Source organism: Belonocnema kinseyi, chromosome 10, assembly GCF_010883055.1.
Source record: "Belonocnema kinseyi isolate 2016_QV_RU_SX_M_011 chromosome 10, B_treatae_v1, whole genome shotgun sequence".
Classification (NCBI taxonomy): domain Eukaryota; kingdom Metazoa; phylum Arthropoda; class Insecta; order Hymenoptera; family Cynipidae; genus Belonocnema; species Belonocnema kinseyi.
Window position 1 is genome coordinate 64,221,026 of NC_046666.1, and position 25,273 is coordinate 64,246,298.

Genomic DNA, 25,273 nt, shown 5'->3' on the forward strand with positions numbered 1-25,273 from the left:
AATTTCTAACAAAAATAAGTGAGCAATGATTGCAAAACAATTTTCAAAAATTCCAAATGAATTGGAAATAATTTAAAAACTGAAAAAGATTCCATTGATTTCATAAAAATTTTGAGTGAATTAAGAGTCACTGAAGTCAATTGATAAGAATTTGATAAAATTAATAAAAAATCAAGCGAATTAAAATAAATTCAAAAATATAAAAAATTGCATTGAATTTAATAAGTTTGAAATGAATTTAGAAAAATAAAAGAGAATTCACAAGAATTTGATCAAATTCCTTAAGAATTTAAGATGAGTTTTAAAGACTTAAAATAATTTAGGATAAATTATGAAGAATTCAGGGAAAATTCTAAATGAATTGCAAAAATATTTGAAAATCTCTTGAAATCTTTGAAACTCTACGAAATTCCTCACTTCTTGTAATAAAATAAATTTGGAATCCATTAAAATATTACAAAATCCCGTGAATATTACACGAAATCTGACAATACTTCTTGAAATCCTTGATATTATATTACAATATCATGACTTCTTTTAAAATTCGTTAAAATTATTGAAACCCACAACTTCCGAAATTCTTTAAAAATTGTTTTAATCGCTTGAAAATCCTTAAATTGCCCTAAAATATTTCAAAGTCTTGGAAATCACTTCAAACTTAAAAAAATCTAATTTTAGGAATCGTTTAAAATTTCAACAAATATTTCAAATCATTTGATATACTTTGAAATCCCATTAAATTACTGAATATCAATAAAAAAATTTAATCTTTAAAAATAACGCAAGATATTTAAAATCTTTTAAAATCTGTTGAAATTTTGTAAATCTCTTAAAAAAGCCAAGCAATTTGAAAAAATATTGTTTAAAAATCCAAATCCTTTCATTATTTCATCAATTAAACAAATTAAAATTTTTTTTAAATCCTCTGAATAAAGTAGAGTTCAATAAATTTAAAAGAATTCAAGTGAGTTCATCCAATGTAAGGGGATTCTCAAACATTTTAGGATAAATTAATAAGAATTCAGGCCGAATTATAAATTTGTTCCAATATTTGAATCCCTACGAAAACTTCAAACCTTATAAGTCATGCAAAATTGTTCAATATCTTCTAAAATTCTAGAAAACTCGCTATCCTCAAATACTTCAAACACCCTGAAATCCCTGCAAAATAATCAAATTAATGAATAATTCCTTGGAATCTTTCTAAACTTGCTGAAATATTTCAAATTAAAAGCTGTTGAAAATGCTTTAGAAGTTTTTAAAATACCCTAAAATCTTAAAAATCCCTTCAAATTATTGAAATCAATTGAAAATTTCTGGGGCACTTGAATAATTAAATTTTCAGTTAAAAATGAATGTTAAGCCAAAAAAAAAAATGAATTTTACACAAAAAGGATGTAATTTTCAATTTTTGAATAGTTACATTTTTCGGTTAAAACGCAAGTCATTTGCAACAAAAACGAAACTAATGTTTAAAAAAAAAGATTAAATTTTCAAACAAAGTGATACATTGAATAGTTGCATGGAATAGTTGCATTTGAAACCAAAAACATACATTTACAACTAAAATAATGAGTCTTTAACTAGAATCATTAAATTTTCAACAAAAAGATTAATTTTCAACTCAGAAGATTAATTTCTACCAAAAAAAGTCAAAATTGTCAACTAAAAAAGATGATTTTTCAGCCAAATATTGAATAATTATATTTTTAGCAAAAAAAACTTAAACAACCAAAAAACCAAGTTTCATGAAAACATTTAAAGTTGCAACTGGACTAGTTAAATTGCTACTATAAAAATTAATATTCAGCTAAATAAAAAACGAATTTTCAACCAAATATTTCATTTTTCAACCATGGAGATGAATTTTAAATTAAAATCACGAATCTTTAAAAAAAAAAGAAGATTTTTAACAAAAGAGTAATTCTCAACCAAGTAATTAAATCTTCACTCCAAAAAGATGAATTTGAAACAAAGAATGTATTAGTTGACACTTCCGCCAAAGAATTTCAATTTTTAATAAAAAATAATTGAATTCAACCAAAAAGAACGACTTTTGAACCAAATAAATAATGGATTTCAAACAAAACAATAAAAAAAAATTTTCAACAAAACAGTTCAGTAAATTAATATAAAGCTATTTTTACAAATGAAGAATTATTATTATTCAATTTGATATTGCAATTTTAAAAAAATTATGTAGGCACTCGAAAAAATCCTCTGTCTTTAAAAACAAATGTTCTAACATTTCAAGGTTTTTCCAGGTATTTAAAAATTCCCTGGAAATTCCAGGTTTTGCTGGTAGAGTCGCCACCCTGGTTTTTGAAAGAAAAATGACTAATGCGCCCAGAATTATTTTTTAAAGTAACTTCTTACAAAAATTTTCTAATGTTCTACTTGTTTCAAAATTCCTGACTCTTGGAAGCATTGATCTTATTATAAATTTTTTTTTAAAGTTACATTATTTGCATATAGGGTACCATAAGGACCAATTCTGGAAAATAGGGTAACTTTAGGGACCTGAAATGAATACAGGGTACAATATGGGATATAGGGACCAGGCTGTGAGGCCTGTGATAAGTATTTAATTATAAAAAAAAGGAAGTCATTAAAGAAAATGTAATATCAAATACGCACCTATGATCGGAGTGTCGCAACAAATGCATCCGTAATTTATCGACAGTGGGAAAACGTTTCACACAAAATGTACACTTATGCTTCCGTTCGCAATGATGCGCTCTGATGTGCTTACGAATAACGGAATATTTGGTAAAATTTCGTTGGCAGTGCGGACAGGTAAAGGTATCATCTTCATCACGGTGTGTTTCCACGTGGTCTTTCAACATTAAAATTTGGTCAAAAACCTCCTTGCACATCGGACATTCAAACATCTGCTTCTCCTCTGTAAAAACAATTGTGAATGCATCGAAGAATTTAAGTAAAGCAGCACAATTTAAATCTAAAATTGATCACGAGGAGTTGTGGTCACTTTTGAAATCTGGTGTACAATCAGATGGGGGAAGATTAATTTTCTGCCAAAGAAGACAAAATTTTCAACCAAAATACGTGCATTTTCAGCAAAATAGTTATATTTTCAATGAAGAAAGATAAATTATTAACGAAAAATGTAATTTCCGATATTTCAACTAAAAAATAGACTTTTTGAGATAAAACGGATTGAATCAAAATTAACGGATTGAATCAAAATTAAAACAAACTTCTCAGACTTAATAAGCAAAATTACTTTCTCCGATCGATCCAAATAGTTACGTTAATATGAACATTAGTTCAATTTTTTTGGCCTTACGATCAAGTTGGAAATAAAAAGACAAGGAATAATCCGAGTCAATATTTTAATTGAAACTAAAAATTTGTTTACATTTTGCGACGTTTCGACCTCAATCTCTAAGTCCTCTTTCCGAATAAATAATTTTTAATTGGAAAAAAACCTTTACAAAACAAAAGAAGCTCCCAATAATTAAGGTTACATTTTTCAAAACATTTGAGCGAACCACGATGGTCAAACGACGGACAAGCAGGTAATGGTGTAAAATGTAACCTCAATTATTGGGAACCTCTTTTGTTTTCTTCTTTAGGTTTTTTTCCAATTTAAACTTATTTATTTGGAAGTGATATTAAGTTGTTTCAATCTTTTTTCGCCGAACCACAATTTTTGATGTTCTAAAATTGTATATAGGGTGAATTGACTTTTGTTTTCATAATAATTTTTTTCTACGACAATGTTAATTTTTTTTAATTAACTTTTTTATAACAATGTTGTATAAGGTACAATTTGCCTGAGGATGACCCACAGATTGAGGTCGAAACGCCGCAAAATGTAAAAAAAATTTCATTTCAATTAAAATATTGACTCGGATTATTCCTTGTCTTTTTATTTCCAACTTATTCGTAAGACCAAAAAAAAATGAACTAATGTTGAATTCTTCAAAAAATACGATTTTTTCAACAAAATAGTTAAATCCTCAACCAGAGCAGATTAATTTACTGCCAAAGAAGACGAATTATCAACAATATACATGATTTTTCAACAAAATTGTTACATTTTCAATGAAGAACGATGGATTATTAACGAAAAATATAATTGCTGCTATTTTAACTCAAAAATATACTTTTTTTATGAAAAAGAGTTGCATTTACTCGAAATAGACTGGCTTTCAAAAAAAGTAGTTCAATCCGTAACAAAAAAGATTAATTACCGACCAAAAAGTTGCATTTTTAACAAAAAAGATTATATTTTTAGCAAAAGGGACGAATTTTCTAGAAAATAGTTTCTACCAAGAAAAATACCTTACTAACAAACCAATAGAATTTTTAACGAAATGCATGAATTTTAAACAAAATAGTTACATTTTAAATAATTTTAATCAAGAAAGATAAATTCTTAACGAAAAATGTAATTCGGATATTTCAACTAAAACACATTTTTAACCAAAAATAGGTTAAATTCATCCAAAAAATACAAATTTTCAACAAATTAGTTAAATCCTCAACAAAAAAAGATTAAATTCATACAAAAAAATGCGAATGTTATAGAAAAAAGTTCGAAATTGATCAATCTTGAGCTTGGTTATCCGCCTTCAAAAAACAAAACACTTTTAATTTTCATTTTGTAGACTTTTTAAATTTTCTTATGGTTTATTAACTAATTAATCATTAACTTACTAAAAAAATACAATTTTTTAAAGAAATAGTTATACTTTCAACCGAAGAGAAGAATTTTTAACTAAAATTATGCATCTCTAACGTATTGCGTTCAGCGTATTGAAATCCTGAAAACGCATAATTCTTTTTGAATCGATAGATAGGCAGCTTGGTTAACCTTGCTCGTCCAAATGTTTAAAAAAATTTTTTGTTTGGAGAGTTTTTGAATCTTTATGAGGTCTAATTTTTTGTACATTTTTGGAGACGAAGAAGGTCTTCCAGTTTTTTGCGGATTTTAATCAAGCATTTTCTAAGAAATAATTCCCATTTAATTCACTTCTATTTTCGGCAAAGAATTCTTAACGCCTCTTTAAATATACAAAAAAATGAATTCCCAAGAAGAAATTAAATAATTTATATTTCAATCAAAAAGATGAAATTTCTACCAAAATAGTTCTATTTTAATTCCAAAGAGACGAATTTTTAACCAAAAAATACAAATATTCAATAAGAAAGAATTTTCAAATAAAAAAAGGTCAATTTTTAATCAAAAACGAAAAAGTTGTATTCTCAGTTGAAAACATTCATTTTCAACAAAGAAGCTAAATTTTCAAGCAAGCAGATACAAATTTAATGGAAAACACCATTTTTTAACAAAGTAGTTGAACTTTTACCCAAGCAGTTCAATTTTCAATTTAAAAATATCGATTTTTAACAACATAGTTAAACTTTTAACCAAAAAGATTATGAATATCAAACTGGAATACTTCAACTTAAGGTTAACTAAATTATATTTCAACAAGAATTCAATCTTTAAGAAGTAAAAAAAGAATTTTTAACAAAGGAGTTCATTTTTCAGTTAAGTGGTCGAATTTTCCATAAGATGAAAAGATTTATCAACAAAAATATAATAGTTGATATGCCGACCAAAAAAAAATATTAAAATTTTAATTAGAAAACAGTTAAGTTCATCCAAAAAGACGAAATTTTAACATAATAGTTGAAACCAATAACGATTTTACAGTCAAAAAAGGAAAAAAAGTCAACCAAGTTGTTGGATTTTCCACCTAAAAAGTGGAATTTTTAACAAAACAGGTACATTTTCAAAGAATGAAATTATATTTAAATTAAAATAATGAAACTTAAAAAAAATTAAAAATGTAGTTTACATTTTTTTGATATTTTGGCCGAAATATATGATTTCAAATCAACAAAGTAATTAAGTTTTCAACCAGGAATGAATTTTAAATTAAAATGATGAATATTCATCAAGGAAAACAACATTTATAACAGGGGTTCATTTTTCAACGAAGTAGTTCAATTTTTAATAAAAAAAGAAATTCTCAGCGCCAAATGTAATAGTTGATATTTCAATTAAAGAAAATTTTAATTATTACATAAAAAACAGTTCGATTGAACCAAAAAGATGTATGCTCAATAGTTTATATTTCAACCAAAAAAGATTTTACTTTTAAATAAAAAAAGATTCATTTTTAACCAAGCAGTTGCATTTTTTAATCAATAAAGATTTTTTTCTACAGAAAGACATACATTTTCAAACCAAGAGGAAGGATTTTTCAACAAAAATTTTTTTTTAACTTGACAACAACAGTTTTTAAACCAAAAATACATAATTTTTACAAAACAGTTGAATGTTAACACGAAAATATAAATTTTCAAAGAAATAGTGAAACTTTTAACCGAAAAAGATCCATGTTCATCCAAACATGGAAACGTTAATTTTTTGTATAATTTGAAACCAAAATATAAAATTTTTAAACAAAAAGAGAATGTTTCAATCAAGCAGTTGAATTTTTACAAAAAAAAGGAAGTTTCAAATCCTGAAAATTAGTGTCCTACGAAAAAATACAAATTTTCTAATAAAAAAGGTTTATTTTCATACAAAAATCGAAACGTTAAATTTGCAGTATATCCTTTGAGCCAAAATATGAATTTTCAACCAAAGAATTAAATTTTTTACAAAAAAAAAGGAAACTTAAAACCATGAAAATTAGTCCTCTACAAAAGAAAGATGAATTTTCCAATAAAAAAGACTAATTTTTACTATAAAATGAAAACGTTAATTTTTCAGTATACTTTCAAACCAAAATATGAGTTTTCAAAGAAATACTGGAACTTTCAACCAAAAAAAATCCATCATCATCCAAAAATGCAAAAGTTACATTTTCCGTATACTTTTAAACCAAAATCTGAATTTTTAACACAAAAAGAGGAATTTTAAATCAAATTGTAGAATTTTTGTCAATATAAAAAAGGAAAAATTTCAAACCATGAAAATTAATTTTCTACAAAAAGGCGAACTTGCAAATAAAAAAAGGTTGATTAAAGAAATATATATGTTACATTTTGAGTTAAAAACAAAAATTAAAAAAAAATATAACATATATATAATTGCATCAAAAAATATATATTAACCAAAGAGAAGAATTTTGAACCAAGAAAGATCTGAGTTGAAATATCTAATTTCTATAGAAAGATATGAATTTGCAAACCAAAATGATGATTGTTTATCAACAAAAGAGTCGAATTTTTAATCCAAAAAGACGATTTTTCTACAAAACAGTTAAATATCAACACGAAAATATGAATTTTCAACCAAAGAGATTAAAAAGTTGTTCAAAAGTAGTAAAAATCTTACGTCTGTGAGTTTTGAGATGACAGGAAAGTGCAGAGTTATTCATGAACCTCTTCAAGCAAATATTACACGGCAGTGGTTTCTGATCCTCAGCACCGTGTACCAGACAGTGCTGTTGCAGTCGTACTTTAGTGGCAAAACGTTTGTAACACATTGAGCATTTATAACCAGCCGATGGAGTCGAGTTCGCCGCTTTTCTCACTGCCAACTTCCCATGCTGCGACACATGTTTGACAAGGTCGTTCTTTTTCTCGAATTTGACTCCACACTCGGGACAAACAGCAAACTTGCACCAGTCTTCCGTCCCCCTGACACTGTGCGCGAGTTTGTGCAGATTGAAGAGCGACTCTCTATAAAAAGTGAGCCCGCAAGCGGTGCATTTCCAATCGGCCGAATTCTGACCAGAATTCTCTTTTCCCTTTTCCTTATCCTTGTCCTGCTCCTTAGACTTCCCGATTTCACAAACTTTTGTATGCCGATAGAGATTGTGAGGATATAGGAAGTTTTCTCCACATTTTGGACATTGGTAACGCGCCGCTTTTGCATTCGGATGTATCAATAAGTGGCGTTTTAGACTGTAGCTGCGCGAAAAGACTTTCGAACAATGTGGACATGAATAGAGGACCGCCTGATCGTTGACGACTTTCAAGAGTTTGCTGCAAAAGTAAGAATATATTTCGGAACTCAATATTGTAGAAAATACAATAATTAGGGTTTAAAATTAATATTTAAATAGAGACTTTACAGAATAAAATGGTATCAAAATAACGGAAATAGAGTGGTTTTTCAAGAAAATAGGGTGTAAATACTTTTAACCCTCAAACGGTACACTAGTGCGAATTCACACCCGAAGTTTTTTCATTTTTTGGCATTTGCGCAAACACAGCTGCAGCAGATTACCCTCAAATATATTAAATATATATGTTAAATATGTGTGATATATGCTAGTTGTTTATTATATGTTCAATATACTAAATAATTAATATTAACATTGCAAACAAACCAATTTGCACCAGTGTACCATATTAAATTTAATATGGAACGCTTACGATTTCAAGTCAAAATATATTCAGGGTGGCCGTTTTAATCACATAAAAAAATTCCCGGTCATTTTTAATCAAATAGTTGAATTTTCAGCTAAAAAATATTAATTTTTAACGAAAGAGTAGAGTTTTCAAGCCAAAAAGGCGAATTCTCTGAAAACCAGTTCAATTTTCAACAAGAGAATGTGCAGTTTCACCAACAAAAAAACTAATATAAAAACAAAGAGACAAGTTTCCAAATAAAAACGAACAATTTTCAAACAAAAAATATTAATTTTCAACGAAAAGTTGAATCTTCACCCAAAATAAATGAAATGTCAACTCAAAAAGCCGAATGTTGGGCGAAAAAGTTAAATTTTCAAACAAAAATGATTTCTCAGCCAAGAAAGAGAAAAAACTGTCAATAAAATTGTGGAATTTGCAAACTAAAAAGGTCAATTATTTACAAAACTGTTGAATTTTCAACACGGTAAATCTGAATTTTCATCCAAATAGTTGATATATTTGACCAAAATAATATAATATTCAACCGAACACTTGAATTTTTAAGTCAAAAAGACGAATTTTCTACAAAGCAGTTGAATTTTCAACCCGAAAATATAAATTTAACCAAAAAAGTTAATTTTGAACAAAAAAGTCGAATTTTCAACCAAAAAGGAACAATAGTTTAAACAAAAAAGCCAAATTTTGAACAAAAAAGTTGAATTTTCCACGAGGAACGATTTTCCAATCAACAGAAACAAAAAATTCCAACTAAAATGCAGAATCTTCAAGCTAAAAGGACGAATTCTTTACGAAAAAGTTAAATTTTTAACTCGAAAATATAAATTTTGAAGAGAGGAGTTATTTTTCAATTAAATAGTTGAATTTCCTACAAAAAAATGACCAATTTTAAACCCAAAAAGATGAATTTTCAAAGAAAAGTTGACTGCTCAATATAAAAAGATACATTTTTAACCAAGAAGGATTTTTTAATCAAGAAAGTGAAAAAAAAATTCAACCAAATTGTGGAATTGTCAAGCCAAAAGAGCGAATTCTCTAGAAAAAAGTAGAGTTTTCATAATGAAAATGTGAATTTTCAAACAAATAGTTGATATATTGAGAAGAATAATATAATATTGAAAAAACAGTTGAATTTTGGAGTCGAAAAGACGAATTTTCTACAAAATAGTTGCATTGTCAGCCTGGAAATATAAATTTAAACCAAAAAGTTAATTTGGAACAAAAAAGTTGAATTTTCAACTAAAAGGGAACAATAGTTGAACAAAAATGCGAAATTTTAAATTTAAATTCAAGCCAAAAGGAGGAATTTTTAACTCGAATATTTGAATTTTCAACAGAAAAGTTATTTTGCAATCAAATAGTCGAATTTCCTATAAAAAATGACCAATGTTAAACCCAAAAAGATGAGTTTTCAAAGAAAAATTGAATGCTCAATATAAAAAATTAGATTTTTAACCAAGAAGGACTTTTTAGTCAAAAAAGAGAAAAAAATTTCAACCAAATTGTGGAATTGTCAAGCCAAAGGAGCGAATTCTCTAAAAATACAGTTGAATTTTCAAAGAAATAGTTGATATATTGACAAGAATAATAGAATGTTCCACAAAACAGTTGGATTTTGAAGTCAAAAATACGAATTTTCTACAAAGTAGTTGAATTGTCAGCCTGCAAATATAAATTTTTAACAAAAAAGTTAATTTGCAAGCTATAATTGATACTTTGAATGTAAATGTGAAATTACACTCTTCAATGCTCGTACATACGAATTAAAAACAGTTTAAATCTGAGTACCTAAAATATTTAATTTGTGTAAATTCAAGGAATACATATTTGAAATTCAAGGTGCGCAATTTTTAACGTTTGGCTTTAAATTAATCAAGTTGGAACATTGAACTTTGTAGTTGATGAACTTGAAACATAAAATTTTGTTATTGTTTATTTGATAAAAACTTCTATCCTCAATTCTCACATTTGCAATATATTTTCAAATGTTTCAGCTTCTAATTTTAATTATAAAAATTATATAATATTATAAATAATTGTATACTTAAAGAGAAAAGGGGCAGTTTCTCGAGACTAGGGGAAAAGGGGGGAATTTAAAATGAAATGGGAAACGCAGGGAAATAGGGGAAAGACTGTGATCCCTGTGAATACATACTTTGATGTGATGTGAAGCTTTCTGCGTTTATTTCTTCCTTTCGTATCATTTCGCGGATTGTCGTGAACGTTCATATGACTTTGTAGTTTTTCTGAAGTCTGGAAGAAGCGATTGCATTCAAAACACGGCCATGAATCGCCATTTGAATCTAAATTATAAAATAAGACTTCATAATAAATAATGCAAAAATAAATTTTAAAATTTGACCAAAGCAAAATATGCAAATTGTACCGCTTGCGTTTTTTGGATTCGGTTCAAGAATTGACAAATTTCTCCTATTTGCGTATTCCGGATTGGGTCCAGCTTTTAATTCCTCCTTTGGCAGTATATCTCTCGTGGTGAGGAAAAATATTCCTTCGTTCTGCTGACAAATCATTAAATTCTGCTCTTTGTAAGTTACAGCTGGTCGCACAAAACGCATCCAGTTTGAAGTGTCTACAAAAAAAATGAAACGTGCATTAAGGCAATAATTTATATTTTTCAATATAATTCGGAAAAAGTCGCATCAAATTTTTAAAGATACTGAAAAAAAACAACGGCATTAGACACTAAATGACTGAAATAATAATTTTATTTCTAAAGGGGGATAGAGTACATGATTCTCATTGATTTTCAAATATTTTTTGCACAATCAAAATAAACTTACATTTAAAACAATTTTTAACCAGTCATTCGGCTTCAAATATTTTGAATAAAATATTTCTTTCTGAACTGCTAAACTTGTCAACTTGTATTTTTTTCAAACTAGAGAAGTTTTTAATTTACATTAATTTTAAATTTCAGGAACATTCATTTTGATTTTTTAACATTTTAAACTTAAAATTAATCAATAATTAAGGCTTTAAATTCGAGACTGCATAATTTTAATATGAAATTATACATTTTTAAAAATATTTCAGACCCTCGAGTCCAAAATGTTTTCGAGGCTGGGGAAATATGGCGATTTTTCATGAAAATTTTCAAGAAAGAGACTAACTTTTAACAATGTAATTGAAGTTTTAGCCAAATATTTGAATTTTCAACCAATGGTCAAATTTTCAAACAAAGGAGGTTAAGCTTCAACCCAATAGTTGAATACGATTTTTTTTAAGACAGTTGAATTTTCAACAAAAATATTATTGTAATTGTCAACAAAGAAAGATGCATTTTTCAAACAAATAGTTGAATTAAAAAAGTCTATTTTAAGCAAAAAGGCGGTTTTTTTAGAAGCCAGTTGAACTTTGAACCAAAAAGTTAATTTAAAACAAAAAGATCATTATCAACGAAGAAAACTTTTAATCAAAAAATAAGAATTTTTAATCAAATGGATGAATTTTCAGGCCAAAAAGACACGATATTCACAAGATAGTATAATTATTTTCAACAAAAAAGTTAATTTTTAACAAAGAAAGATTATTTTTCAACCAAATAGTTGGATAAAAAAAATAAATTTCAAGGAAAAAGACGATTTTTAAAAAATGACAGTTGAATTAAAACAAAAATCAACCAAGAAATATTAATTTTTAATCATAAAAAATTACTTTTCCTCCATAAAAGATGAATGTTAAAATAAAACAGTTGAATTTTTGACTAAAAAAATGACTTTTTTAAAAAGATAATTGAGGTTTTAAGCCAAACGACAATGTTCAACAAAAAAAGTTAATTTTTAACCAAGAAAGATTAATTTTTAACTAAAAAGATTACTTTTCTACCATAAATGATAAATGTTAATGTATGTTAAAAAACTGTATTTTGAACCAACAAAGATGAATTTTTAACCAAATAGTAGAATTTTCAAACAAAAAAAGATTAATCTTCAACCAAATCATTAAATTATCAAGCACAAAAGACGATTTTTTAAAAATACTGTTCATTATCAATCTGAAAAGTTGAATTTTCAAGATAAAAAATCATTTTCAAAGAAGAAAGGTAAATTGTCAAACAAATAGTTATATTAAAACAAAAAAATTTCAGGGAAAAGTTCTTTTTTTTATGATCGTTGAATTTAAACAATTTTGAACCAAGAAAGATGAATTTTCAATAACAAAAATTACTTTTCCTCCATAAAAGATGAATGTTAACATAAAACAGTTAAATTTTTGACAATAAATGGCTTTTTTAAAAAGATAATTGAAGTTTCAAGCCAAAAGACTATTTTAAAAAAAGTTAATTTTTAACGAAGAAAGATTAATTTCTAACCAAAAAGATTACGTTTCTATCATAAAAGAGGAATTCTCTAACCAAAAAAATGAATGTTAAATAACAGTATTTTTAACCCACAAAGATGAACTTTTAACCAAATAGTAGAATTTTCAAACAAAAAAAGATTAAACTTCAATCAAATAGTTTGATTATCAAGCCAAAAAGACGATTTAAATAAATACTGTTCATTATAAATCTGCAAAATTGATTTTTCCACCAAATAGTTGGATTAAAACAAAACAAATTTCAAGAAAAAAGACGATCTTTTTAAATGAGTTGAATTAAAAAAAAATTCAACTAAGAAAGATGAATTTTTAACAAAAAAAAATTACTTTTGCCTCCATAAAAGATGAATGTTGATAATGAAAGTTGAATTTTTGATTTAAAAAAAATCCACCAACAAACAAGACTCTTCTAACATAAATGAAGAATACTGAATAAAAATAAAGTTAATATATTGAAAAGGCGAATTTTCAACAAAACAGTTAAATTTTCGAACAAAAACGATGAACTTCCAGTCTAAACAGTTGCATTTTCAACAAATAGATCGTTTTTAACCAAGAAATAAGAATTTTTAACTAACAATCTTAATTAAGAAAAAAAAACAGCTCCATTTGCAATTAAATTTTTGGATTTTCAATCAAAAGAGGCGAATGTTTTAGAAACAGATATATTTGTAATCTAATGGTTCAATTTTAATGCCAAAAACAAGATTTTTAGAAGCCAGTTACATTTTCAACGAAAAATGTCATTTTGAATTAAAAAAGATAAATTTCCAATAAGAAAAGGTGACTTTCTTATCAAAAAGAGGAATATAAAATAAAAGAGGATAAATTTTCTATCCAAAAAGGCGAATATTTAACAAAAAAGTTAAATTTTCGACCAAAAGAGCTGCATTTTCAATAAAATAATTTAATTTTCATCTAAATAGTCAAATTATTAATCACAAAAAAATTAACTTTCGACCAAAAATATTTGAATTTTTTTTATTGATGTTTAAGATCCTAAAAAAAACAGAAAAAAATTCTTTGATGCAGAATAATAGGAGGAAGAGTGTGAAGAGTTAAAGGCTAATTGTTCTCAATTAAAATAGTAGCATTTTTTCTAGTTTTAGATTTTAATTTTACAAGTTTCATTATGATAAAACTTGAAACTAAGTATAGCGAAACTTCTGAGTAAAAGATCGATTAGTCGAATATTTCTTTAATAACTTTAAAACTTACTTTCGTTCGATACATCGATTTTAAAGAACTCTCCATCGTCATTTTCAATCAATAACGGTAAAGAGTCGACAAATGGCGAGCCATCATAAGCACAAAAAACTCCTTCAATTGGGCCAAACTGTGTTCGCCTTCGAATGCTTTTTTTCGTGAAAACTCCATATTCTGGCCCTGCTGCTCCATTAGGAGCCAATTTATTGATAGACAAATAAGAACTTGGTAGGGTCGCTATCGCCCTCGAAGGAACCGGTTGATCAGCAATTGTTTGAACATTATGAGATGTGCAGCCATCCACTTCTGCACAAATGCTATCACATTCTTTGCACCCTAAAAACATATTAATGAATATATGCATTAATAATAATACAGAAGAATCAATGTGCAGAATTCCTTAAAATAAAGCCACGAAATTTAGACAACCGTTATAAAATGTCCGAAGAAAGATAAAAATTTTCCTAAAAAAGAAAAAAAAAATTCATTTTCTGGGCAAAAAAAGAGAAAAGAATAATGAGAAGTTCCCTTCCTTCTCTTTTATATCAAAACACAATAAAGAACTATTTGTAAAAAAATAATCAGCCACGTTTCGGAACTTATGCACCCTTGTCAAGGAAAGAAAAATTTGAGCAGGTAGGAACAGCAAAGAAAGTCAGGTACTAGGAAGAGATCATCGTGATTTAGTTGCTGTTCCTACCTGTTCAAATTTTTGTCAAAAAAAAAAGATTTTTTTCTTTGCTCTTCATGAAATTTTAAATCTTTTTTTCAAATTGTAATAGGAACATTTTATGATGGCTGTCCAAATTTGGTCATTGGATTCTTGGTTTAATTTTCAGGAATGCTGCACATTAACTATTTATTGGACGTTAAATAGGATTTTAAATGTGATTTTAATCTTATTTAAATTTCTTAAATTTGTATAAAGAAGAAGAAAATGTATTTTAGAAGAGCGGTACCAAGTACGCACAAAAAGTCTTCTTATCGTTTATCTGCCGTTTCGATCTTCGAACGCTTTTCTTGGGAACTTGATCCTCTTCCGTCTCCATGAGATTGTCAACAATTTGCATAGTACATAATTCCTTTTTGGACTGACCTGTCTCACACAAATCTAGTTCTTCGTTTGGAATTACAGTCTGCATTGGACTTGGGATGTAGCTCTCGTTTATTTCTATGTTTTGATTTTTGAAGGAGTTCATGACACTGATCTGATCGTCGTGCATCACAAGGAAATCGCGAGCTAGAGCGAAATCGGAACCAGGTAAGCCGGTGAGCATCAACGGAGGGGCCGAAGGTTCTAATTCAGGGGTCGCACCTGTATAGAACAAATTTTTCATATTTAGATATCCTGGGATTACACAGGATTACACATATAATTACCTGCAATTAACCAAAATTACATGGGATTATATGTACTATAATCAGCTGAGTTATATTTTTGTTCTAAGCGAAGATATATTTCACTCTTTTACTAATATGACTAATTTTAAAGAAAAAAGCAATAAATTTTCCACAAAAGAGTTGAATTTTCAACCAAGAAATAATTCTCAGTCGATAAAGAAAAAATGTATCGAACATGTTGAAATTTCAAGCCAAAAAAACGAATTTTCTACGAAGCAGTCGATTTTTCAATCCGAAAACATAGATTTTTAACCACAAAGTTAATTTATCATGTAATTATTAAATTTGAAAGCCTAAAACATACTGAATAATTTTTGAACTAAAAAAGATCAAACCAAAATGAAACAGTCATATTTTCCGTTGCAAAAGAAAGTTTCAACAAAACATTTGAATTAATAATTTAAATTAATATATCGAAAAGGCGAATTTTCAACAAAACCGTTAAATTTTCGACCAAAAACGATGAACTTCCAATCAAAAAGAATTACCTTCCACCATAAAAGATAAATTTCTAATCCATTAGGATGAATTTTTTGTTCAAAAAGACGAATGTGCAATAAACCAGTTTAATTTCTGGACAAAAAAATTGACCTTGTTACGAAATAATTTAATTTTTAAGACAAAAAGAGGACATTTTTAGAAGATATTTCTTTTATCAATCTGAATAGTTAAATTTTTAACAAATAGATCGTTTTTAACCTAGAAAGAAGAATTTTCAACTAACAATTTTAATTAAAAAAAAAAATTAACCAAACAGCTCCATTTACAACTAAATAGATGGATTATCAACCAAAAGAGACGAATGTTTTAAAAAACAGATGAATTTGTAACCTAATGGTTCAATTTTAATGCCAAAAACAAGATTTTTAAAGACAAATTAAAAAACAAACATCCATTTTCAACTGAAAGAGATAGATTAACAATCAAAATAGAATAGTCAAATTTTCTATCCAAAAAATAATTTCAACCAAAAAACAATTGAACTGAAAAAAAAGTTTAATCTTCAACCAGAATCGATTAATTTTCAAATAAACAGTTGCATTTTCAAGCAAACAAGATGAAATTTCTATACGATGAGAGTTAAAATTTTAACCAAACATAATATAGTTTAATTTTATGTTGAACATAACTAATTTTCAACAGAAAAAAAATTTTTAACTAAAATAATGAATCATCATAAAAAAAATGCATTTTTAACAAAGTAGTTTCACGTTCAATTCAGCAGTTGAACTTTCAACCACAATATAATAATTATCAGCAAAGAATTTCATAGTTGATATATTAACCAAAAAAAGATTTTAATTTAGACTAAAAACAGTTGAATTTATTAAGAAAAGACAAATTTTCAGCAAAATAGTTGATTTTTTTAACCAAAATAATTAAATTTTCAACTCAAAAAGACGAATTTTTAACAAAAAAGGATGACTTTCTAACAAAATTGTTAATTTTTCAACAAATAATAAAATTGACCTGAATATTCAGTTTATCGATGACTCTTTCAGGTTTTACCTGATTTTTTTTTAATTTTTCAGAACTTTTTAAAATATTTAAGAGAAGTTCGAATTATTAAAAAAAATTAAGAACTTTTTAAAAATATTAAAAATTTGAAAACATTTTTAAAAAGCCAACAGAACGCAGCTTTTTGAAGATTTCGAAATAAACTCTGGAAGTTTTTTAAAAAAGATTTTAAAAGGTTTCAAGATTGAAAGAATATTTAAAAAGATTTTAAAACGTTACATAATATTTCCGAAATTGTGAAAAACGAATCTCGAAGATTTTAAGACAATTTTAGGGATAATTCGAGTGAGTTTAAAAAGGTATTTAGGAATTTCTTAGAAATTTTCTAGATCATTTTTTGATATGTCTAAAATCTTCAAAAAAATTTATGAATTCTCTCGAGAATTCGAAAATAAACTAACTTAAACAAAATAGTTATTTGATATTTCTATTTGGTTTTCAAAATAATTTTTCCCTTAAAATTATAACTTTCCTAATTTTTTTTCTTTCCTGACTATTATATTTTTCGCTGAAAATTCATTTTTTGCTTGAATTTAACTGCTCGGTTAAAAGTTGTACTACTTTGTTAAAAAGTAATTTTTGCGTTGTAGAATTTGAGATTCATAATTTTTGGTTGAAAATTCATATCTTGGGTTAAAACTAAAAATTTGTTGCAGAAAATTCATCTCTTTTGGATAACATTATTTCATTTTTGGTTAAAAATCAAACTGGCTGAAAATTAATATTTTTGTTTGAGGATTCAACTATTTTGTTGAAATTTTGTATTTTTAAAATTATTTTAACCGTTTTTAATTTAAAATAAAAGTCCTTTTGGGTTCAAATATCAACCATTACATTTTTCAACGAGAATTTCTCTTTTTTGTTTAAAAATTTAATTATTGGTTTGAAGATTACCTTTTTTGTTGAAATTTTTATTTGGCGTATCTCAAATTTTCAAAAAACCTTTTGAATTTTCTCAAGAATCTAAGGAAAAGTATATTTATATAAACCAAAGAAACCTAAAAAATATATAAATTAATTCGAAATTTTTGGTTTCCAAAATTATTTTGCCCCTCGATTCAAGAAAATTGATGAAGCTAGTTATGTAAAAATGTGAACGCACATTTCAAGTTTTTTCCCAGGTATAATTGTTCATAGCACGGAGCTATTTTAATATTTTGCATTATTTAAAATAATCAACTCGGAATATGTGCACAGTTTTGCTAGCTTATTATGAATGTTTTTTTTCAGTTTCTAAGGATTTAATTAATAAGTTTAATTGAGAAAGCTTTCACAACTTAGATTACCAGATATTTTTAAATATATTTGCATCATCGGTTAATTAAGTAATTAAATAATTCTAAAAACATAATAATTAATTTCCTTAATTTGTCTTTAAAGTATAAAATGATCGAATTTCAAGTAAATAATATCAATTTTCAAAGAAATATATATTGAATTTTGAATTAAAAAAGATTAGTTTTCAACCGAAAATGGAATAGTTAAATTTCCAGTTAAAATAATTAATTTTACGCAAAAAAACTTACAACCACAATGATAAATTTTCAATTCAAATGATGAATAGTAAACTGTAATACTTGAATTTTAAACGAAAAAGGTGAATTTTGAAACAAGAAGATAAATTTTCTACAAATAATAAAATTTTTAAACAAAATAAATGAATTTTCAACCAAATAATGGAATTTAGATATAAAAGATCAATTTTTAACCATAAATGGAATTGTTAAATTGACAGTTAAAAAAAAAGAATTTTTACCAAAATAGTTAAATTTTGAATCAAAGTGATGAATTTTAAATTGAAAAGATTAATTTTCAACTAAAAATATGAATCTTTAACCGTTATATTGGAATTGTCAACATAAAAGATAAATGTTCAAATAAAATAATGAAGGTTTAACTGGAATATTTAAATTTCCAATGAAAAAGATGAATTTTCAAGCAAAAAGATGAGTTTTTAACTAAAATGATGAAATATTCAATTAGAACAGTAATTTACATTTTCAGGACACAAAAATTAATTTTCAACAAAACAGTTAATGTTTTAACTGTAATAGTTAAATTTTCAGTATGAAAATTAATTTTCTACCAGCAAAAAACGAATGTTCAATAAAACAGCTCAGCTTTCAACAAAGAGATGAATTTTCAATTAAAATTATGACACTTCAACCAAAAAATTAGTTTCTAACAAACGAGTTTAGCTTTTAATCAAGTAATTAAATTTGTATTATAAAAAAAAAAGATGAATTATGAACAAAAAATGTAGTAGCTGATATTTCAACCATAAAAGATTTTTATTTTCAATCAAAAATAGTTGAATTCTACCAAAAAAATAAAAATGTTTAAAATAAATGTAATTCTTAGCTATGAAAGGTTTTTCTCTAAAATAGAAAAATAGTGAAATACAGTAATATAAAGCTACTTTATATGAAAAGAAACATTGCTATTCAATTTCATATTGCATTTTAAATTGAAATTATACGCTCGGAGCAAAAACGAATTAAAAAAAAGCGTGCGGAAAAGCGAAGTAAAAACACGCGAGAGCAAAAACCGACGAATGACTTTACGAATGACGACCCAATCAGCTGCTCTACATATATATGTTTAGTTTATATTTAAGTTTCCACTTAAAAAATAAATTTTTAATCCGAAAAAAATGAGAATTTTCAACCAGACATGAATTTTTAAATAAAATAGATGAATTTTCAAAAAGGAAGAATAACTTTCTACCTAAGAAAATGAATTTTCAACTAAGAATATAATTTTACGAGAAAAAGACTTTCCAACAAAATTGCTCCATTTTAAACTTTATAGAAAGGAATTTTAAGTTAAAGCAAAAATATTGAATCAAAAATCGACTAGTTTAATGTTTGGATAAAAAATGGAATTTTCAACAAAATATTTAATTTGAAAACAAATAATTTAATGTTCATACCAATAATTTTCTACTGAAAACATAAATAAAAAAATTTTTAAATAAAGCTTGTAACAATAAAAAAACGAATTTTGAACAAACCAGATCAATTTTCAAGGAAAAGCGGTTACTTTATTATTTCGAAAAATAAATTTACAACAACGAAAAAAATGAATTCTTGATTAAAATAGATGAATTTTTTAAAAATAAGAATAATTCTCTACAAAAAAATTAATTTTTAACTGAGAAAGGTCAATTTTCAAGCAAAAAATTCAGCAAAATTGTTCAAGTATCAAATTTAAAAAAATTTCAACCGAGGATGATACATTTCAGGGTTTAGTATAAAAAAATTAATTTTCAGCAAACAGACACTTGAATTTTCAACAAAATAGTTTACTTATGAACAACAAAAGAAAAAGAATTTTTAACCAAAATAGATACATTTTCAAACAAGAAGAATAATTTAATTCCAAAACAGATGAATTTTTAACTGAAAACGGACAATTTTCAAGCAAAAAGAAACAAATTTCGTATCAAATAGTTCAATTTTCAAGGAAAAAATAAATATTAAACTAGAAAAGATACATTTTCAACAAAAAATTATACAATTAAATTCTCAGTTAAATCTTTTTTCAGCCCAAAAACAATCATATTCTCAACAAAATAGTTGAATTACCAATAAATTAATTTTGAACATCAAATATAAATTTTAGACTAAAAATGAAACAGTTAAATTTTCAATTTAAAAAATCAATTTTGAACTTCAACAAAAACAATCGAATTTACAACAGAATAGTTAAATTTTTAAGCACAGAAGTAAATACACAAACAACAAGAATAATATTCTACTAAAAAGATGAATTTTCTACTAATAAAACTAAATTTCTCTAAAAACGAAGAAAATTATTCTTCTTGTTTGAAAATTACTTTTATTTTGGTAAAAACTTCATTCTTTTGGTTGAAGCTGTAACAACTTTATTGAAAATTCGATTATTTTGGTTAAAAAAACATTTTTTAATACTGAAATTTTAATCTGAATCACTTTTGATTTAAAATTTATTTTTTCAAGTTGAAAATTTATACATTCTTTCGTTAAATATTGAACTATTGTATTAAAAACCATCTGCTTTGGTTAAAAATAATTTATTTTGTCTTTTTTAAAATTCTAATATTTTGTTAAAAATTAATTTTTGGAATTAAAAAATTTAGCTGTATCATTTTCGGTTGAAAATGTATTATTTTAATTAAAAAATGTATTGTTTTTTTCAAGGAAATTGATCTTTCTCAGTTAAAAATATATCTTTCTTTGATAAAAATTTATTCTTCATGTTTAAAGTTCGTCTATTTTAACTAAGAATTAATTTCTTTCGTTAAAAATCCATCTTTTTAGTAAAAATTATTTTTTGTTGATATAATATGATTTGCTTAGATAAAGATTAAACATTCCATTTTTCGTTAAAATTTATCATTTTAGTAAAAAATTGAATTATATGGTGGAAATATTTTCCTCTTCGTAAGAAATGTAATAATTCTATGGTAACTCAGGATTTTAAAACCAGAATAAATTTGAGGAGCAGCTGATTAGATTGTCATTTATGAAGTCGGTCGAGCTCGGGTTCGTGTTCGCGCATTTTCGGTTTTACACGAGGCTGGTCTTCGCATCAGCAAAGTGAGGGGAACCTTCAATTTAAACAAAGTATTAAACACACTCGCGCAAAAATTCCCTGGCATTTCCACATTTGTCCAGGTGTATAAAAATTCCCTGATAATTCCAGGTAAAGTAGATACCCTGGATCTCTGCTGTAAATACGATAAAAATATGAAGTATTTAAAAAAATGTCTTACCCTGCATTAGAATCAATTCATTGCCAGGAACGAGGCTTTCCTCGCTACTCCCGTCAACAAAATCGGCAGGGTTATCGCTTTGCGGAATGTTTTGAGAAGCAGTCTGATCGGCCAATTGAGCCACAAAGCTGATGTTTGTCCTGGCATTCGTCTCCGATGCAGGAATCAACGGCGAAGATGGATTTTGCAGGACGACAACCGAATTTTGAAATGGGGAAGGCGGCAATTGAACTGGGGTTGGCGAATATCTGGCGGCTGAGCTCATGTTAGGATCGTGGGGACTAACACGGTGTTCAAATTCGGAAAGTGGAGAGGAAGCTCTTGGGGAATAGGAAACGGGCTCGTAAACGGAGAACATGCGAGTGTAGTCTCGCGTTTGGTCCTCCACATACTCGACCTGTTGAACAAAGAGGTTCTAATAAATATTTAGATAAGAGCGCACGAGAAAATTTTTTAATAGTCAGGCCTGAGATTGCATAGAGTTGTCCAAATATGCATTGGACATTTTAAAAAGAATTTTCATGAATATCGCTACGAAATGTGTTCGGATCCACACAAAAAAAAAAGAGTTAAAAAACACATATTTTTAGAGGTCAAGCAAGCACTCTGAAGTTTAACACAGGGTGCCCAACGATTCTTAGGAAAGAAATGCAAGGTTTTTTCCAGGTTTTCCAGCTCAAGAATTAAAGTTTTTACAGGCCTCCTTGTTTTATATCAAATATTGAAAGAAACTTCTGTTATAGATGTACAATATGAGCCTTTTTATATTTTATGGGCCAACATTTTTTGAAGAAAGCAGAACCATAAATTAATTTTTAATTTTTTGTTAACATAAGTTTATTTGTTGAAATGTTTTAAAGTACTTAAAACCTTGGTGAAATCGTTTGGAATTTTTCAAAATGGTTTGTAAAATATTTCAAGTATTTGAAATATTTGTGAAAGCTTTCTTTAATCTTTGTTTGTCGAATCTTTTATATTCGTTTGAAATATTTTGAAATAATTTAACATCTTTTAAATATTTGTAAAATCTTTCGTATTCGTCTGAAATCAGTGAAATATTTAAAATCGTTTAAAGTATTTGAAATGTTTTGAAATCTTTCCACTCGGGTGTACTGTACCCCCTTTTGAAATCATTGGGATTCTTGTATTCTTTTCAAATATTTAGGAAACTTTAAATCTTGGAAATATTTGTAAAATCTTTATTAAATCTTTTATATTCATCTGAAATCATTCAAACATTTTGAACTCCTAGAAATCTGGTTTACTATAACCGTTTTAAAATCTTTAAAATCCTATGAGATCAAACAAAAAAACTTTGGAAATGTTCAAAATCTCTGAAATCTGATGTACACGTCTTTTTCAAATCTTTGAAATCCTTGCAATCTTTATGAAATGATCGAAATCTCTGTGAAATTTTTGTCAAGTTTTTAGATTATTTATGAAATTTTTTTTAAATCTTCATTTGTGAAGTCTTTCTTATAGGTTGAAATCATTCAGTAATTTGACATCATAGTAAAATTTTATCGACACTTTTAAAATATTTTGCAACCCTTTACACTCGTTTCAAATTTTCGATGGTAAAAAAATAATTTTGAATCTGGTGTAGTGTACACCATTTTCAAATCTTTCAAATCGTTTAAATCTTCTGAAAATCTAAAAACCTTATGAAATTGTTGTGGAATATTTAAAATCTGATGTACACGCCTTTTTAATTATTTGAAATCCTTGAAACCATTTTAAAATGTTCAAAATCCTTGTCAATATTTTAAAATCTTTGTAATATTTGTGAAAGCATTCTTTAATCTTTGTTTGACGAATCTTTTATATTCGTTTAAAAAATATTCTAATTATTTAACATCTTTTAAATATTTGTAAAATCTTTCGTATTCGTTTGAAATTATTGAAATATTTGAAATCGTTCATTTGAATTTTGTATTCATTTAAAATCATTAAAATATTTGTAATCTGTGTGAAATCCTATGAAAGATTAAAAAAAACTTTGGAAAGGTTCGAAATCTGATGTACACGTCTTTTTTAAATCCTTGAAATCCTTGCAATCTTTATGAAATGTTCGAAATCTTTGTGAAATTTGTGCCAAATCTTTGTCAAATCTTCTGAATTATTTTTGAAATTTTTCTGAAATCTTTTTTATACGTTGAAATTTGAATCTTCTAAAATGTTTTGCAACCCCTTGAACTCGTTTCAAATCTTCGATATTTTCTAAAATTTTGGAATCTGGTGTACTGCAACCCTAATGAATTGTAGAAAAATTATTTCTTCTGTCTTACAGTCACGGCAAAATAAAAACAAATTAGAGCTATCAATTCAGCTCCATTTATTTTTAGAACAAAAATTAAAACTTCGACGACGTTTCGGTATCACTACGTGCCTTTTTCAGAGTATCTGAATAATAATTATAATAAGCTAATACAGAATAAAAACATATATAAATAGTTTTAAAAAATTTATTGTTTATGAGTGAAAAATATACAAAAATAATACCTTAGTTTAAAACGATTTGTAAGCGAAACAATCATTCCAATTTTGGAGTCAATACGTGTCAATTTTTTTTGTCATAATTAAAAATAGTTTATACGTTATTAAAGTTTAAAAAAAAGTAAGGCCCCAAAAAATTATTGAGGATGAGTAAAAAGAGAAAGCCTCATAAAATTGAAGAGGCATTTTCAGCGTAAAAACTACAGTATTAACGATTATGAAACCGTTCTAAGTGTTTTGGAAACAACGATGAACATATGACTACGAGATAAATAAAGCGGTAAATGGTTGATGAAGATAAAGGCAGTATATAAAGTGAAATACAATGACTGGCCAAGTTTCCATAGAATTACTGATGAGGAAGCGCGAACTTAAATTAAATTTAAATTTAAAGATTTAAAGAAACATTTTTTTGTAACTAAAATAAGATGACATTAATTAATTATGCTTTGGTAAATTTTATTAATATTTAAAATTTCATTTTGTAAATTAACAGAAATATTTCGAAATTTGTTTATGAATATAGATTCAATAATACGTATTTGATAAGTATTTTTTTCAGTAGGTAATATTTTAATATTGCTGAATGCGAAATCGAAATAGTGATTAGAATTCCAAGAGTTTTATAACAAGCCTATATTTAAATTCCCAATTGTGCAATCTTTTTTATGTTCGGCAATTCTAGTTTATAATCTCCTCCCAGTTTCACGTATATAAATTTTATTACAACATTTGCATTTTATCATATAAATAACACCAGAAAAATTTTCAATGCTATCCCTAACTTTTTTCTTTAATAAATAGTTATCTAAACTGTTAGTGCTTTTGAAATAAACATTTATGTTAAATTCTTTTAATGAACTTCGTAAACGTTCAGAGAGGCCTTGTATATACGGTAACGTAACTTTTAAATCAAATTTATTTAAGTATCAATCCATTTATTTTTATTTTTAGTACTGTTATAAATTTCATGCACACGCTCAACAATGTCATTAATTAAAGGAAGAGAATAGTTGTTAGATACTAATGTTGTTTTTAGTTGATTTAAATGTTCTTTTCTATATTGCATGTCACTCAATTTGACACATCTATCAACTAAACCTTTGATTTAACCGATTTTATGACCAAATAAATTATGTGAATTGTAATTAAGATATCTCCCAGCCCAAACGGTTTTTTATACCAGTTAGT

The 25,273-nt window shown here is 26.4% G+C and overlaps 1 protein-coding gene across 2 annotated transcripts in view; it reads right to left on the reverse strand.

Annotated features, from left to right (window-relative positions):
- The window catches only part of LOC117182016 (PR domain zinc finger protein 10-like), a 49,249-nt gene that overhangs the window by 14,000 nt on the left and 9,976 nt on the right, over positions 1 to 25,273 (reverse strand). Inside the window, exons 3-9 of one of the 2 annotated variants that reach the window (XM_033375035.1) lie at positions 21,587 to 21,983; positions 15,008 to 15,226; positions 13,924 to 14,247; positions 10,751 to 10,954; positions 10,520 to 10,667; positions 7,322 to 7,974; positions 2,638 to 2,902 (exon numbers count right to left, since the gene is read on the reverse strand). In XM_033375035.1, coding sequence (XP_033230926.1) covers positions 2,638 to 2,902; positions 7,322 to 7,974; positions 10,520 to 10,667; positions 10,751 to 10,954; positions 13,924 to 14,247; positions 15,008 to 15,226; positions 21,587 to 21,983 — 2,210 coding nt within the window. Of the gene's footprint in view, positions 1 to 2,637; positions 2,903 to 7,321; positions 7,975 to 10,519; positions 10,668 to 10,750; positions 10,955 to 13,923; positions 14,248 to 14,881; positions 15,227 to 21,586; positions 21,984 to 25,273 lie in introns of both variants that reach the window. The other variant, XM_033375034.1, reaches the window with a different exon arrangement.